The 12,969-nt window shown below is 43.6% G+C and overlaps 1 protein-coding gene across 1 annotated transcript; it reads right to left on the minus strand.

Moving 5' to 3' along the window:
- Positions 1–5,106: 5,106 nt before the first annotated feature.
- LOC311195941 (uncharacterized protein C13orf42) lies at positions 5,107–11,619 on the minus strand (the record flags this gene model as incomplete). The annotated part of the gene is made up of 3 exons (XM_084269404.1): positions 5,107–5,348; positions 7,063–7,210; positions 11,206–11,619. The coding sequence occupies 3 exons, from the start codon at positions 11,617–11,619 to the stop codon at positions 5,107–5,109; spliced, it is 804 nt and encodes a 267-aa protein (XP_084125530.1).
- Between the last annotated feature and the right edge of the window lie 1,350 nt (positions 11,620–12,969).

Raw genomic sequence — 12,969 nt, forward strand, 5'->3', positions numbered from 1 at the left:
CGTGGGGTCCCACCCACGGGAGACAGTCCTTCACAAACTTCTCCAACATGAGTCCTTTGCCACAGTGCTTCAGCTCTTAACCAGCTGCCCCAGTGTGGGTCACTGCTATGGCACACTGTCATAAATCATACAATGTCTTTCAGTCTCTCAGGCCCAGACTGCTCCAGCATTGTCCTCCATGGAGTCACAAGCCGACCCACCCAGCAAACCTGCTCTGACGCTGATATCTCTCTCTCTCTGTCTCTCTCTCACTTATCTCTGTGTCTCTGTCTCTTTCCATGGGCTGCAAGTGCTGACAGACGCTTGCTCCAATGCAATCTTCTGTGTGTCTCCACCTGCTCCACTGTGGGGCCTCTCCACGGGCTGCAGGTGGGGTCTCGGCCTTTTCCATGGTCTGTGGGGGGACACCCGCCTCACCATGGGTTTCTCCACGGGCTGCAGGGGCATCTTTCTCTGTGGCACTTGGGGCGCCTCCTCCCCCACTTCTCTAGCCTTGGTGTCTGCACAGCTCCTTACAGATTCTCACTCCCTTCTCTGGTGGCAAAAAGCAGTTGCTAGCAGTTTTTTTCTTCTTCAGTGTGATTCCCAGATGTGCCTTGCCCATCGCTGTTGGGCTGGGCCTTGGTCAGCAATGACTCCGGCCTTGAGCCGTCTGGTGTTTACTCTGTCAGGCCTGCAGAAAGCTTCTGGCTTCTGCAAGCAGAAGCCAGCTTGCAGCCCCCCTTCTCCACCAGAACTCAGACACACAAAACTACAACAGGCCAAGAGATAGTTTTAGCTACCTTTCTAGAAATCTCCTTCAAGAGCTGTTGCTCTGAGATAAGTGATAGTCCCCAGCACTTACTAGCAAAAGTTTTCTGCTCAATCACACATTGGAATTCGGTGGCATTTGCAGTGCCTCCCTAGCAGTGGCCACAGACTTCTTGGTGAGGAGCTGCTCCCTGCCCAGTCTCACTTTAGCAAAAGGGTGGAACATATATAATAGGTCACCCCATCTTCTGACAGGGGTCAGGGTATTATAATCACTGAGGCATTCAGGTGATGATGCCTGGTCTTGCCTTAAAAAGGATGGATAATTGTTTAATATGACAAGCCTATTAGTAGAAAACTTTTCACCCTGCACTAAATTACTGCTAATCAAGTAACAGACTCTATCCTCTGCTTCTCAGCCTAGTCTGAAGCAACTGGGCTCATATGGTCTGATTGCCCCTCAAAATTCTTTCAGTGCAGCATGTGTTTCCAAACGTTAACCACAAGACAAGTCAAAAGACATTCCACTGACTTGATGCAACTTGGTTCCACTTTACCATGGACATAACTCCAAGCTACAGGCCCAAAAGGTGGCAAAATACTCCTAAACATATCTTGCTGTGACTGGCCAGCTTTGTGCTGCTTTAATCTCTTTGTGCACCTGCTCCAGCATGGAAACAGAGCAGGCAGTCTCATGAATCTATCCACACAGAACTACAAACTGGCCTGACAGCTGCAAAAATTTTGAAGACATCCACTAAGCGCTAATCTAATATTTTTATACACCCCATTCAGTCTGGAGAAGCAGATAACTATATATCTTTGCTATACATTACCTTGGAGGACTTCCTGCATTACTTAATGCACTGCTGACACCTTCTGCCTTCGATGTAACTTTATGGCACTGAAAGATTCAAACCAGAGCGCACATCTTGTCCAGCTGCCAACTTTCCATTAGCTGCCTATATTTCTTCTGTTTCTGTCAGACACTTGCAATTTCAGCTCACTTACATGCATCATGATTACACGAAGTTCCTCACCACAAAAGGACAAAACTATTTTGAATCCTCCAGGACATGATTTCTTCGACAGAGTTCATCTTTCTTTAGTTACTGGATTCTTGTACACAGTGTCTTTAGTTTCTCATGGACAGCTGTGGATGTGGTGTCTCAGAAATTCATAGCCCCTTCAGAACTAGTGCTCAGCAATGACACTAGCCACAGGAATTTGAAATACCCCAATTCTTCATCTGAGCTGAATTGGAAACAATAAGACATGGTCTCCTAATGATGCACTCTGGGAAAGAGCTTTCAGGGATTGTTTCTGTAGCAAATGCTCACACACTAGTGGCCTTGATCAATAGAGCTCCTAGTTGATGCACTTCATTATCAGGGCCTGGGGGCATGGCTGAAAGAGCTCACTAATAATCTCTGGAAGGGATCTAGGTCATACAGAGCTCTGCTGGTCATGAATAATTCTCCCGTACATTTGCATTGTCAGAGCACATATAGTAGGTGCTTAATTTCAACCTTGCAATACCTGAGAATAGCAGCATGTTGCAGCAAGGTCATTTAGAGGGCCTACCCAAGGCAGATAGAGTCTATTCAGTGTCACTGCAGAGAGACCTGCCTCCACAAGCCTTGGGCAAACAATGCAGAGCAGCTGAGAAGCACCTTTGTAGGGCAACCAACTGCTCCTGGAAACCGTGTGGAACCCAGCTGGTGTTAGTCAAGGACATGGTTCTGTCTCAGGGCAATACAGAGGGTGTTGCTATCCACACTAAACCCTTCTCTGAGGAGGCAGCAAGCAGGGAATGGAAATGCCCCTCTTTACTCTTTTCTATTCCCTTTCTGCTAAACTGCCCTGTTCTAGAACATGTAGCATAGTACCCAACTTCTGGGCTTGAACCCTTGATTCACATCTCCTTAGAGAGTGCCCTAAGATGATAGGAACATGTTGGAGCTGAACCATGACCAGTGAGGAGCTCACAAGGGCTAATATGCTAGGAGAAGAAAGATACCCACTTTTATGGGATAGAAGGTAGAAAATAGTCTTAGGGGAAAACTGCTTTATTTTACTTGCATAATTAAAAAATTCCTAAGATGATAACAGGCTTGAAGTGAGTTTTAAGGAAAAAAAATAATAAATAAATCACAGAATACAAATTGGAATTATAACTCTTCCTCCCCACCCTCTACCCCATTCCTTATTCATAAAAGCAAACATATATTTCACACTGGAGTTTTTGTGCTGGGCAGCAGAGGGACCCTTACCCTCTGTCACAGCAGATGACCAGAGACACCTTTGTTTTACAAAGACAGACAAGAAGTTACAGGGGAAGTCAAACATGCTGAAGTGGTTTGGTTCTGCACATGACAGTGCCTCCTTAAAACAATAGCAAAAAGATCAGCTATTCCGATGAGTAAAACCTTGGCACTATGAACATGAAGCACAGCCCAGGGTAGAACACAGTTGAAATCCTTTTCTTCTTTCATGAGTATTTAAATTATGCACATGCCTAATTCTGCCATACTAACTCAAAAAGATGGTGAGGCTTTCCATCAGCATCCATTTATGTTACAGGTTCTAGGAGAAAAAAGATGACCACACACTCGGTAAAAACATTCCTCACCAACTTCAGCGTGCGATTCTGCTTAGAGAGGTGTTTCAAGGTGACACAGATGCCAAAAATGTGCAGGGTTTGGCCTTAAAAAATCATATGTCAAAGGCAGAACAACTTTAAAGATGACTGTGATGTTCAGTTCAAGGCAGTCAGGACAGGACAGGAGGTACAAAGGCAGCAGCACTAGAGACAATACAGACTAAGCATGAGAAGCAGCAACTGCAGGGAAGAAAAATCTAGACACTGTTTTAAACTCTTCATGAAGATGTATCAGTGATGTTAAACTGGCCATTTCGAAGAGGATACAGACTAGACAAAGAGTGGCCAAAGCACCTCCAGAATTAAAGTGCTGCAGAAACAACTCACCCCTCCCCTTCATGGGTGCCACCAGAGAAAGAAACAAAATGCTTTAATCAATCAGGAGATGCCAGCTTTGAATGAAGGAACACGTGTTGTTTTGGCACTCTCCTATCTCATGACAGAAAGTGTTCTAGATCAGTGAGATCCGAGAGAGGTACTTCCACCTTGTGGCAGAAATGCTGTTTGAATAACTCAGTCCCAAAGACTAGGAACACAAATCAGCAAGAATTTCCACCTGCCAAATGTCCTATGTGGTGGGCACAAAGTTTATGGAGGTTATCAGATGGTTTATATTGATGGTCACTGATTTTGGGAATTTATCCAAGCCTGTGGACATGAAACTACTGAAGGTAGAAACAAGAAATCGAGTAAAACTGTCAGATTATGGGGCTTAAGAGCCTGAAGAGGAGCACTTCTAAGCTGCATTCTTCCATGCTACATGACGACGTAGCAGAATTCCAAATATTGGGTATAATATAATGCAGGTGCAGAGGATTTGCCTGAAAATTGTCTTCTGCCCTTGAGAACAACCTTTGCTCCAATTTATTTGCAAAGTGTTCTTCTCAAAGACATTAGTCTTTTCTATTGTACGCTGCCATGTCTAGATTCAACAACTGGCTGTTAAAATAGATGAAAACAAATTGGTGATGTAAGCATATTAAGAAAAAAAATGTTGTATACATTTGTATATGCAGTTAATCCCTTGATGTTGTATCCCAGGACAGAAGCATTCCCAATAGCAAGCAGAGTATAAGATACCTTAGGTTTTTTTCCAAAACACACTGGAGCAGTTTTTCAAAACACAGGTTTCTAATGCTGATTCCTTCACTACAGTTTTTTCAGCTTGTACCACAGCCTGCTTGTACCTCAGTGCTGCTGTGTAGTCTCAGATCACAGAGTCAATGATGGCACATACAAATTTTCATATGCAAAAAAACTGAAAAGGGAGAAAATTCTGCTTCACTGCTCTGAAGTTGGAAACACTGGTGCAAAAAGCTCCAACATGTTAGATGAATTGCTTGAATATTGTTTTGCAGTATTGGAGTCAGAAGAAAAATTGCCACACCAGACAGTCTCTGAATCATTGCTTTCAGTAACAGCATTAGAAAAAAAGTTTGACAAGTTGGAGTTCCCCCCAAGCTGAATGACAAAGCAGTATTGTTAGGCACAATGAACTCGATGAGTTAAACCCTCATGTGAGTCCATCCTTGGAACTGCCATGGCTTGAAATGCGTCCCACACAAAGAACCTTCAGTGACTACCCACATTACTTCTAGAGCATAAGAGTTGGGTCAGAGGTAAAAAAAAAATTATGCAAGTCTTAAATGCCCTATTTTATATATTCTATCTTCAGATGAAGAGTGGATGTTCTTTCAGTATTCCTTTTTACGTGTTTTGGGCTTAAATTTTAAAGTGCTATAGGCCCCTTCCACAGCTTTGGGTAAGTACATGGGATGTCTTTCCAACCTCTTCCTAGAGCAAGTGGTTCTCCGCTGGCTGTTTCTTTGAGACTGGTTTGCAGTCTTTGATGTTTGGGCAGTATCTTGTGAGTATCTCCGAGGAGCACGAAGGATCCAGTTTGAGTGTAAACTGTGTTCGCTTGTGCTGGTAGCAACTGAAAGACAGAAGATAATCTGGTGTTAATAGTTAATAGTTAATAGTTAAATGTTAATAGCCAGTGATTTTTTTTATATACACAGTAAGAGAAGAGGGTGCCTGCAGGGCCCTTCCTGGAGGCAATGCTGAAAAGCTGACCTGCTTTCACTTCAGGATGTTGCTTGAGATGGGATCCGTCTTATCTAGTACTTTGATGCCTACAGTGTAAACATGTGTGAGATTAGTCCCTTTATATACACTTGTAGGGCACAGCTAGTCTGACCAATTCCAGAGATCCACCTTAACCTAAGGCAAGGGAGAGAAATGTCTGTTACAGGACACATGATGAGCTCAGACGGGCACATCTTTAATTAGGAAATCCTATTCTTTCTGAAGGAAATGCAGTTATTTAGCCTAAACTCTAAGTTACTTCTTTTCTGATAGCTGGAAAGAAAACATACAGTCATTTCTCAATGACAAATTAAACCCATATGAAGCAAAAGTTATCTTGCTATGTTTTATAACTCTCCTCCAAATACAGTTCAGGATAGAGTTGCAAGGGTATAAACTTGCACCCTTAGCACAACAAGTTCTATGGTGCAGGCAACCTGCTGGAGGGAAGGGATGCCATCCAGAGCAACACTGGCAGGGCTGAGAGATGGGCCCATGTGAATTGTGTGAAGTTCGTCAAGGCCAAGTGAAAGGTCCTGCACATAGGTCAGCACAATCTGAAGCACAACTACAGGCTGGGTGGAGATTGAGGAGAAGGACTTAGCAGTGTTGGTTGATGAGAAGTTCAACATGAGCTAGCGATGCACATTTGAAGCCCAGAAAGCCAACTGTATGCTGGTCAGTATCAAAAGCAGTGTGACCAAGGAAGGTGATTCTTCCCCTGTGTTCTGCTCTTGTGATACCCCATCCGGAGTGCTGAATCCACCTCTGGGGTCCCCAGTACAAGAAAAACATGGAGCTGTTGGACCAAATCCAGAGGAGGGCCACGAAGATAATCAGAGGGCTGGAGCAACTCTCCTACAAAGACAGGCTGAGAGAGTTGGGCTTGTTCAGCCTAGATAAGAGAAGGCTCTTGGGAGACCTTAGGGCAGCCTTCCAGCCTTCCAGTACCTGAAGAGGCTTACAGGAAAGCTGAAAAGGGACTGTTTACAAAGGCATAGAGTGATAGAACAAGGAGTAATGGCTTTAAACTAAAAGAGGGGAGATTTAGATTAGATATTAGGAAGAAATTCTTCACTACAAGGGTGGAGAGGCACTGGAAGAGGTTACCCAGAGAATCTGTGGCTGTCCGCTCCCTGGCAGTGTTCAAGGCCAGGTTGGATGGGGCTTTGGGCAGCTTGGTCTAGTGGGAGAATGTCCCTGCCCATGGCAGGGGGTTGGATAGATAACCTTTGAGGTCCCTTCCAACCCAAATCATTCTCTTGATTCTGTGACTCTATGAATTCAGCTCTAAGCAGAAAGTAAGCACCATTCCAGCATTACATATGCTGCATTTGCTAATGTGATGGCCACATCTAAAATAGTTGCACCCTTTCCATGGGGAACAAGCATTGTATTACTGTAGTTTCACATACTGCATGTAATGATCCTAGATCTGGGAAGCAAATCTTGGAGGAAAACTGTGTCCATTAAATAAATACACATGGTCTTACAGTGCCTTTCCCCTCACCACCACCCACTGCACACCAAAAAAATCATATTTTGGCTGGTTTATACTGCACCATCAAAATCGACATCCACATTTGGCAGATCCACGTCAGGAACTCTCCGCCATCTCTCTGAATCCAGGTCTGCAATAACAGAGTCAAAGAAAGCTATTGCTTCTCTTACATCTGAATTGGACTGTGGGCTTTTTCTCTCTATGGATGCCTGTTGATCAGAGAGAGGGAATACAGTTAGCTAAGGGTTGGTCACAATGATTTCTTAATGGGTAAAATGTATAAGAAAGCTGCAAAAATTGTATTTGATTCCATACTTCAATATGTTAGAAAATGGGACAGGTTCAGACTACTCCATAGTTTGTGGTCATCAAAGAAAGAGGAACATCAGTATAACAAATATCCATTTTGCTACATGCAAACATCTTCCGTTTGGGCACTGCTAGCAAGGTATTATAAAATCCCTCAGAATCTTTATATCAGGCCATTTAATTAGGTGGCTGAGTGACAGCTGAGCTTTCAGGCCAAATTTATTCTACCTAGCAGTAGGCACCTAATGAGACACACATTAGAGATGTAGTCATGCAGGGTTCCTTCTGTAATTAATGCAGGGCTCCAGCACCTTCAGAGGATGAGTCAGGCTTTAGGTAGGCTGAATTCCCTTCCTCAGGCAGCTCTTTCTCTTTAGCTGCAAAGGGATTGTGGGGTAACTTGGTTACTAATTTAAGCATCCTATTAAAATGCCTAGGTTAGGTGAAATGAATCCAGATCTAAATTGCTAAAGTCTTTTTGAAATGGAAAAGGACCGTGTGTGCTAAAATACGAGTCATTCAACACTGTGATAATTCCCACAGGAAAGCCACAAGGTTTAAAATTAGGAGCCTGTCTTGATAAAAGAAAAAAGAAAATGCCTGTCTATAAATGCTGAAGCAGTTATAAAGCCTTGGTTAGCAATTCTGTAGGTCTATATGGGATGAATACTTCTTGCCAGGCTCTACCTAATGAAGGAATGCATATTTTCCCCACCAGCCCAAGACAGGTGTATTGTCAGCCAGCAACAAGTCAGAAAATCACTAGCTGGGGTTTCAAACGTAGCAAAGGATAAATGCTGTATCACATCTCTGAAGGACCAGCTTGTTCCCTGTTCTGTGGAGGCAGAGCAATGAGCTAGCTTATTCCCCTTCTGACATTATGGGTTGATTGACATCCTCAGAATTGCTAACAGATAGCTTATACCACACATCTGCTGAAAATAGTGACTGTTATTATGACTAAGCCCTTATCGGTTAAAAGACAATTTAAAGACATGCCTATGTATTTCCAGCATCTGGCCCACCTGTCTCATTATTTTCTCTCATTAGACCCAGGTGTCAAATTCTGAATCCACAGTCAGTCTTCAGTCCAGGTCCCAGGAATCTTTGGATTAAACCTCCCATAAGGACAGGGTTGCCTGGACAAAGTACCTTCCCATTAATCATGCAGCAGGTAGGACAAAGAAGTGAATTTCCACTGACAGGTAATTTAACACAAACACGTAGCTAGGGACAGAACTATTCAAGCCTGGTGATAAGACAAACCTTGCAATATGCGAACATAAAATTTGTAGTTAGAAAGCAGAGTATTCTGGCTGTGCTAGAAGTCTCCTTGCCCCTTTCCCAATTTTTGCAAAACCGGGGCTGTGCAGCTGTGACGCTGCCATTTCTGTTGGCAAGAATGACTAATATAGGTGCTATATCCTGCTGATGTCCCTGTCTGTTCCTAAGGAGATAGATGTTTGTGGAGTCTGCAGGCCAGCCGGTACCAGGGCTGTTCATACGTAAAAGTGGGTCCTAGTAGATGATAGGTTGGCCATGAGCCAGAAGTGTGCCCTGGTGTCTAAGAGAGCCAATGGGATCCTGAGGTGCATCAAGAAGAGTGTGGCCAGTAGGTCGAAGGAGGTGATCCTCCCCCTCTACTCTGACCTGGTCAGGCCCCACCTGGAGTGCTGTGTTCAATTCTGGGCTCCCTGGTATAAAAAAGACGGGGATCTCCTGGAAAGAGTCCAGAGGAGGGCTATGAAGATGATTAAGGGCCTGGAGCATCTCCCCTGTGAGGAAAGGCTGAGTGAGCTGGGGCTGTTCAGCCTTGAGAAAAGAAGACTAAGGGGGGACCTTATTAATGTTTATAAATATCTTAAGTATGGGATGCAGGAGGAAATGGCCAGCCCCTTTTCAGTGGTCTGTGGAGACAGGACAAGGGGCAATGTCCGCAAGTTGGAGCACAGAAAGTTCTACACCAACATGTGGAAGAACTTTTACACAGTGAGGGCAACAGAGCCCTGGGACAGGCTGCCCAGGGAGGTGGTTGAGTCTCCTTCTCTGGAGATATTCAAGACCCATCTGGACGCCTATCTGTGCAGTATGAGCTAGGGGGCTGCTTTGGCAGGGGGGTTGGACCCGATGATCTCTCAAGGTTCTTTCCATCCCCTATGATTCTGTGATTCTGTGATTCTGTAGGAGCTAGCTGTCCACAGTCAGGTGACAGCACTCAGCCTCACCCTGTGGGACATTCACTTGTTTGCCAAACTCAAGGTAAGCTTTTGGCATTTTCCTTAAATGGTATTTTTAGTGACAAGTCTCAGAAGTTCACACACCTGTATGAAGCCTAGTTGTGCAGAACTTATTTCCCAACCTCCTGGTCCATGGTTTTAGCACTCATTTTTTCCCACCTGGCTGATGGTTAGTCACGTACTGGTCCGCTACATCATTGTTCATCTCATCAGGGGAACCAGAATGTTCTAAACCACCCCTACCTCAAGCCAATCTTTGCGTGACAGTGCACAAATTCAGTTCACAGACTGTAGCTATAGTGCTGAGATTCATCTCCTGGCACCACCGGATCACTCTCCTACATCTCAGTCATTCTCTTTGGAGTTTTCCTGATCATAAAGGGTCATGTCTTTATAAAATCTGCCTTCTCCAGCCCACTGAGCTGAGCATTGTTCCCTACTATTAATTCTATCTTCTGAGATTCACCATTCAAAACATCAAAAAGATGACATAAAACCCAATGAAACCAAATGAAAATTCTCACTGACTGAATGGGTATTAGATCAAAATATAAACTTAGAATATGTGCTGTCTAGCCCTAAATATGTGAGCCTTGTCCTTTGGTTACGCAATGCCTGAGACAGAGCTCAGCTTCAGCCATTGACATTCTTCTGTGGCAGAACATCTAAATGTAGCAATAACTTTCTGGTAAAGTCTACTCGGCCTAATCAGTAAGTCAGCCACATATCCCTTCTTCCCAGCATCCCCACTAGTATGCATCCAGCTTAAAGACTGCACTAGGTAACCTGTGAGTCTGCTGTCAATGTCATGTTTGTGGTCACATTACCAACAGATCACCCCACCTGCTACAGTCCTTTCTGTTGTCCTCACTGATCGAGCCTAGAATCATATCAGTGACTGAACTGGCTAGACACATTCAGTCTATGAACTGCACCCAGGAGGAAGCTTTCCTCTCTAGGATACATAGAAATAGTCTGCATCAAAGAAAATATTTTAGTTTTATTTTTGTGGTATCACTACAGTGAAAGATGAAGAATTATACTGCCTCAAAGTGACCTGCCAACTTATTAATTAACAAAGAAAGGAACTCTTAAGAATTTATCATGCCCTACAGCCTACCAGTAGAGCTTGCCCTGATGTTAAGTGTAGCACTGACAAACCACCTGACCAGTCAGAAAAAACCCTATTTCTTTCAAGGAATTAACAATTATTTTGTGTAAGTAATTGTATGCCAATTAGAAGGCTGCCAGTAAACTTAGGGAGTACTGTGCTTGTCAGTCATTAACTTAGTCATTAAGGTTGTCAGTTATTAATAACCTTTGTGGAGAATTCTGAGGCACTTAAGTAGCCTGTTGGAGTATTGAGAGAACAGTTGTCTCTTTCGTAACATGTTTTCAGATACTTGCCATACTCTCATACCTCTTTCCTTCACCTATTTTCTCTCCTCTTACACAAACACAGATATATACATTTCTTTCCACAACCAGTCATTCATACTTAATTTCACACCACCTAGAAAGAATCTTAAGGTATTTAGCAACTTTTCAAATAATGTAACAATAAAAAGTCAACTGGATGACAAAGAAGAAAATCAACATAGGTCATATTTGTTTTATGGCTTAGGACCAAGCACATGGCAAAAATTCTAAGAAATTACCTTAAGAGACTCTTTGGGTGGGAGTGGAAGAAACGACTTCTTTCCAGTTTTGCATGATTTTGTGGACATTGGGGAATCTGCAGTCATATGCATGGATTTCAAGTTATTGATGTTCTCAAGATATTTTTTCCTCAAGGCTAACAGATCCTGTAAGTACTTCAAGCAGTCCTGAGTCTTAGAATACATCCAGTCTCTGTCTTCCTCTTTTGGCTGGAAGCAAGAGTCAATGCTGGTTGTACTTTTGCTTTTTTTTAGTGGTTCAGTAACTTCCTCCTGTTCCCCTCCAAGGACGTACATAGAAGTGCTGCGGATCAATCTCACTGCCAAACCTGTGCCATCACAGTAAGGGATGTCGTCTGTCACATTTCTTCGTTGGGAGTTGGGGTGAAATATGGAGTGGATCTTTTTTAACATAGTGTGTCACTTCCTCCCCTTTATATCTTTTCTCTTTCGGCTCCTTAATTTAACCTCAGATTTGGTAATCAGCAGCTGTTACTCTTGCCCTCAGCAGACAAACTTAGAGTAATGAGGAAAAAAACCCCTGCCTATTGCTGCACAAAAGTCTTTCAGTCTAATACATTGTGAAGATCGTGATGGTAACACAGAAGTGTGTTGTCTATTCCATTTGTGTCGGTGAAATGGCCTTCCCCCGGCTCAAAATACAGTGCAGGAGGCCAAATGTCATGCTTCGACCTTTTATTTGACTGCTGCTCCCCATAAAAAACATCAGCATCGCGTCAGAAATTCCCTCTTCCGCGTTGCCTCCGCTCTGCCCTGTCCCCGCCGCTGTCACCCCCGCGATCTCCTTCACCGCCGGCCGGTGGTCGCCGGGCGCTGGCCGTGGTGCTGAACCGCTCTCCTTCTCCACCGAATATCCATCCGCCTCCCGGGATGATGGAGCGGCTGGGAGAGGAAGGCAAACGGACAGACCTCTGCGGGGTGGCTTCTTGAGATCAGCCTTGACAGGGACAAAAGTCTGAGTGGGGAAAGATGGTTTCTGGCGGGGGAAGTTCAGCTGCTGAAAGAAGTCGCTCTGGGTTTCACCCGACAGTAACCAGGAGATGGGTACAGTTACCCGATACCTCAGCACTACTAGGAACAAAGGGGATTCAAATGTCAGGCTCTGTTACACTCAGTACAAAGATGCCTTGTGTAAGGTATGCTGTAAAATAAAACACGCTTCCAAAGTACTCCTCCGGCGAAATACTGCAGTCAGAAACCAATGCGTTTCTATCTTTCCACAGTAGTTCTTCTCCTAGATTAATGCAAGACCATTTAATGTAATGGTTTTGATCACTAGTTCTTGGCTCAAAGTTAACGGGAACATTGACTATTTTTGGTACAGTCAAGAGTTTCTGGTGTTTGTGACTGTGTGACAGTGATGCAAGAGATAAGAGATAGATTAGAGATCATTTCTCAGGACTAAGACAGTCAACAATTCTTTTTTAAAGCAAGCAGCGATATCCACATTTACCATGTTCAAAAGAATTTTCATAATTCATCCTGCTCAGGAATTGAGTGCCTGAGAAAATAATTATTTTGAAATCACATTAATATCTCCCTGAAGACTCTACTAAGCAAATTTCTACTAATGCCGCTGGAAGTGTTAATTGAAGGTTTAAGCACCCTAAGAGCTGTAGGATCTCAACAGGAAAGATAAGTTCTAATATAAATTTACATCCATTGCCTCGGGAACTCCAATTTACCAGATGCTAAAGATATCCTGCCACCATCTTAAAGCATTTATTTTGTTCCTTTTAATTG

The sequence above is a fragment of the Gallinula chloropus genome (assembly GCF_964237585.1).
Source record: "Gallinula chloropus genome assembly, chromosome: 1".
Lineage (NCBI taxonomy): Eukaryota > Metazoa > Chordata > Aves > Gruiformes > Rallidae > Gallinula > Gallinula chloropus.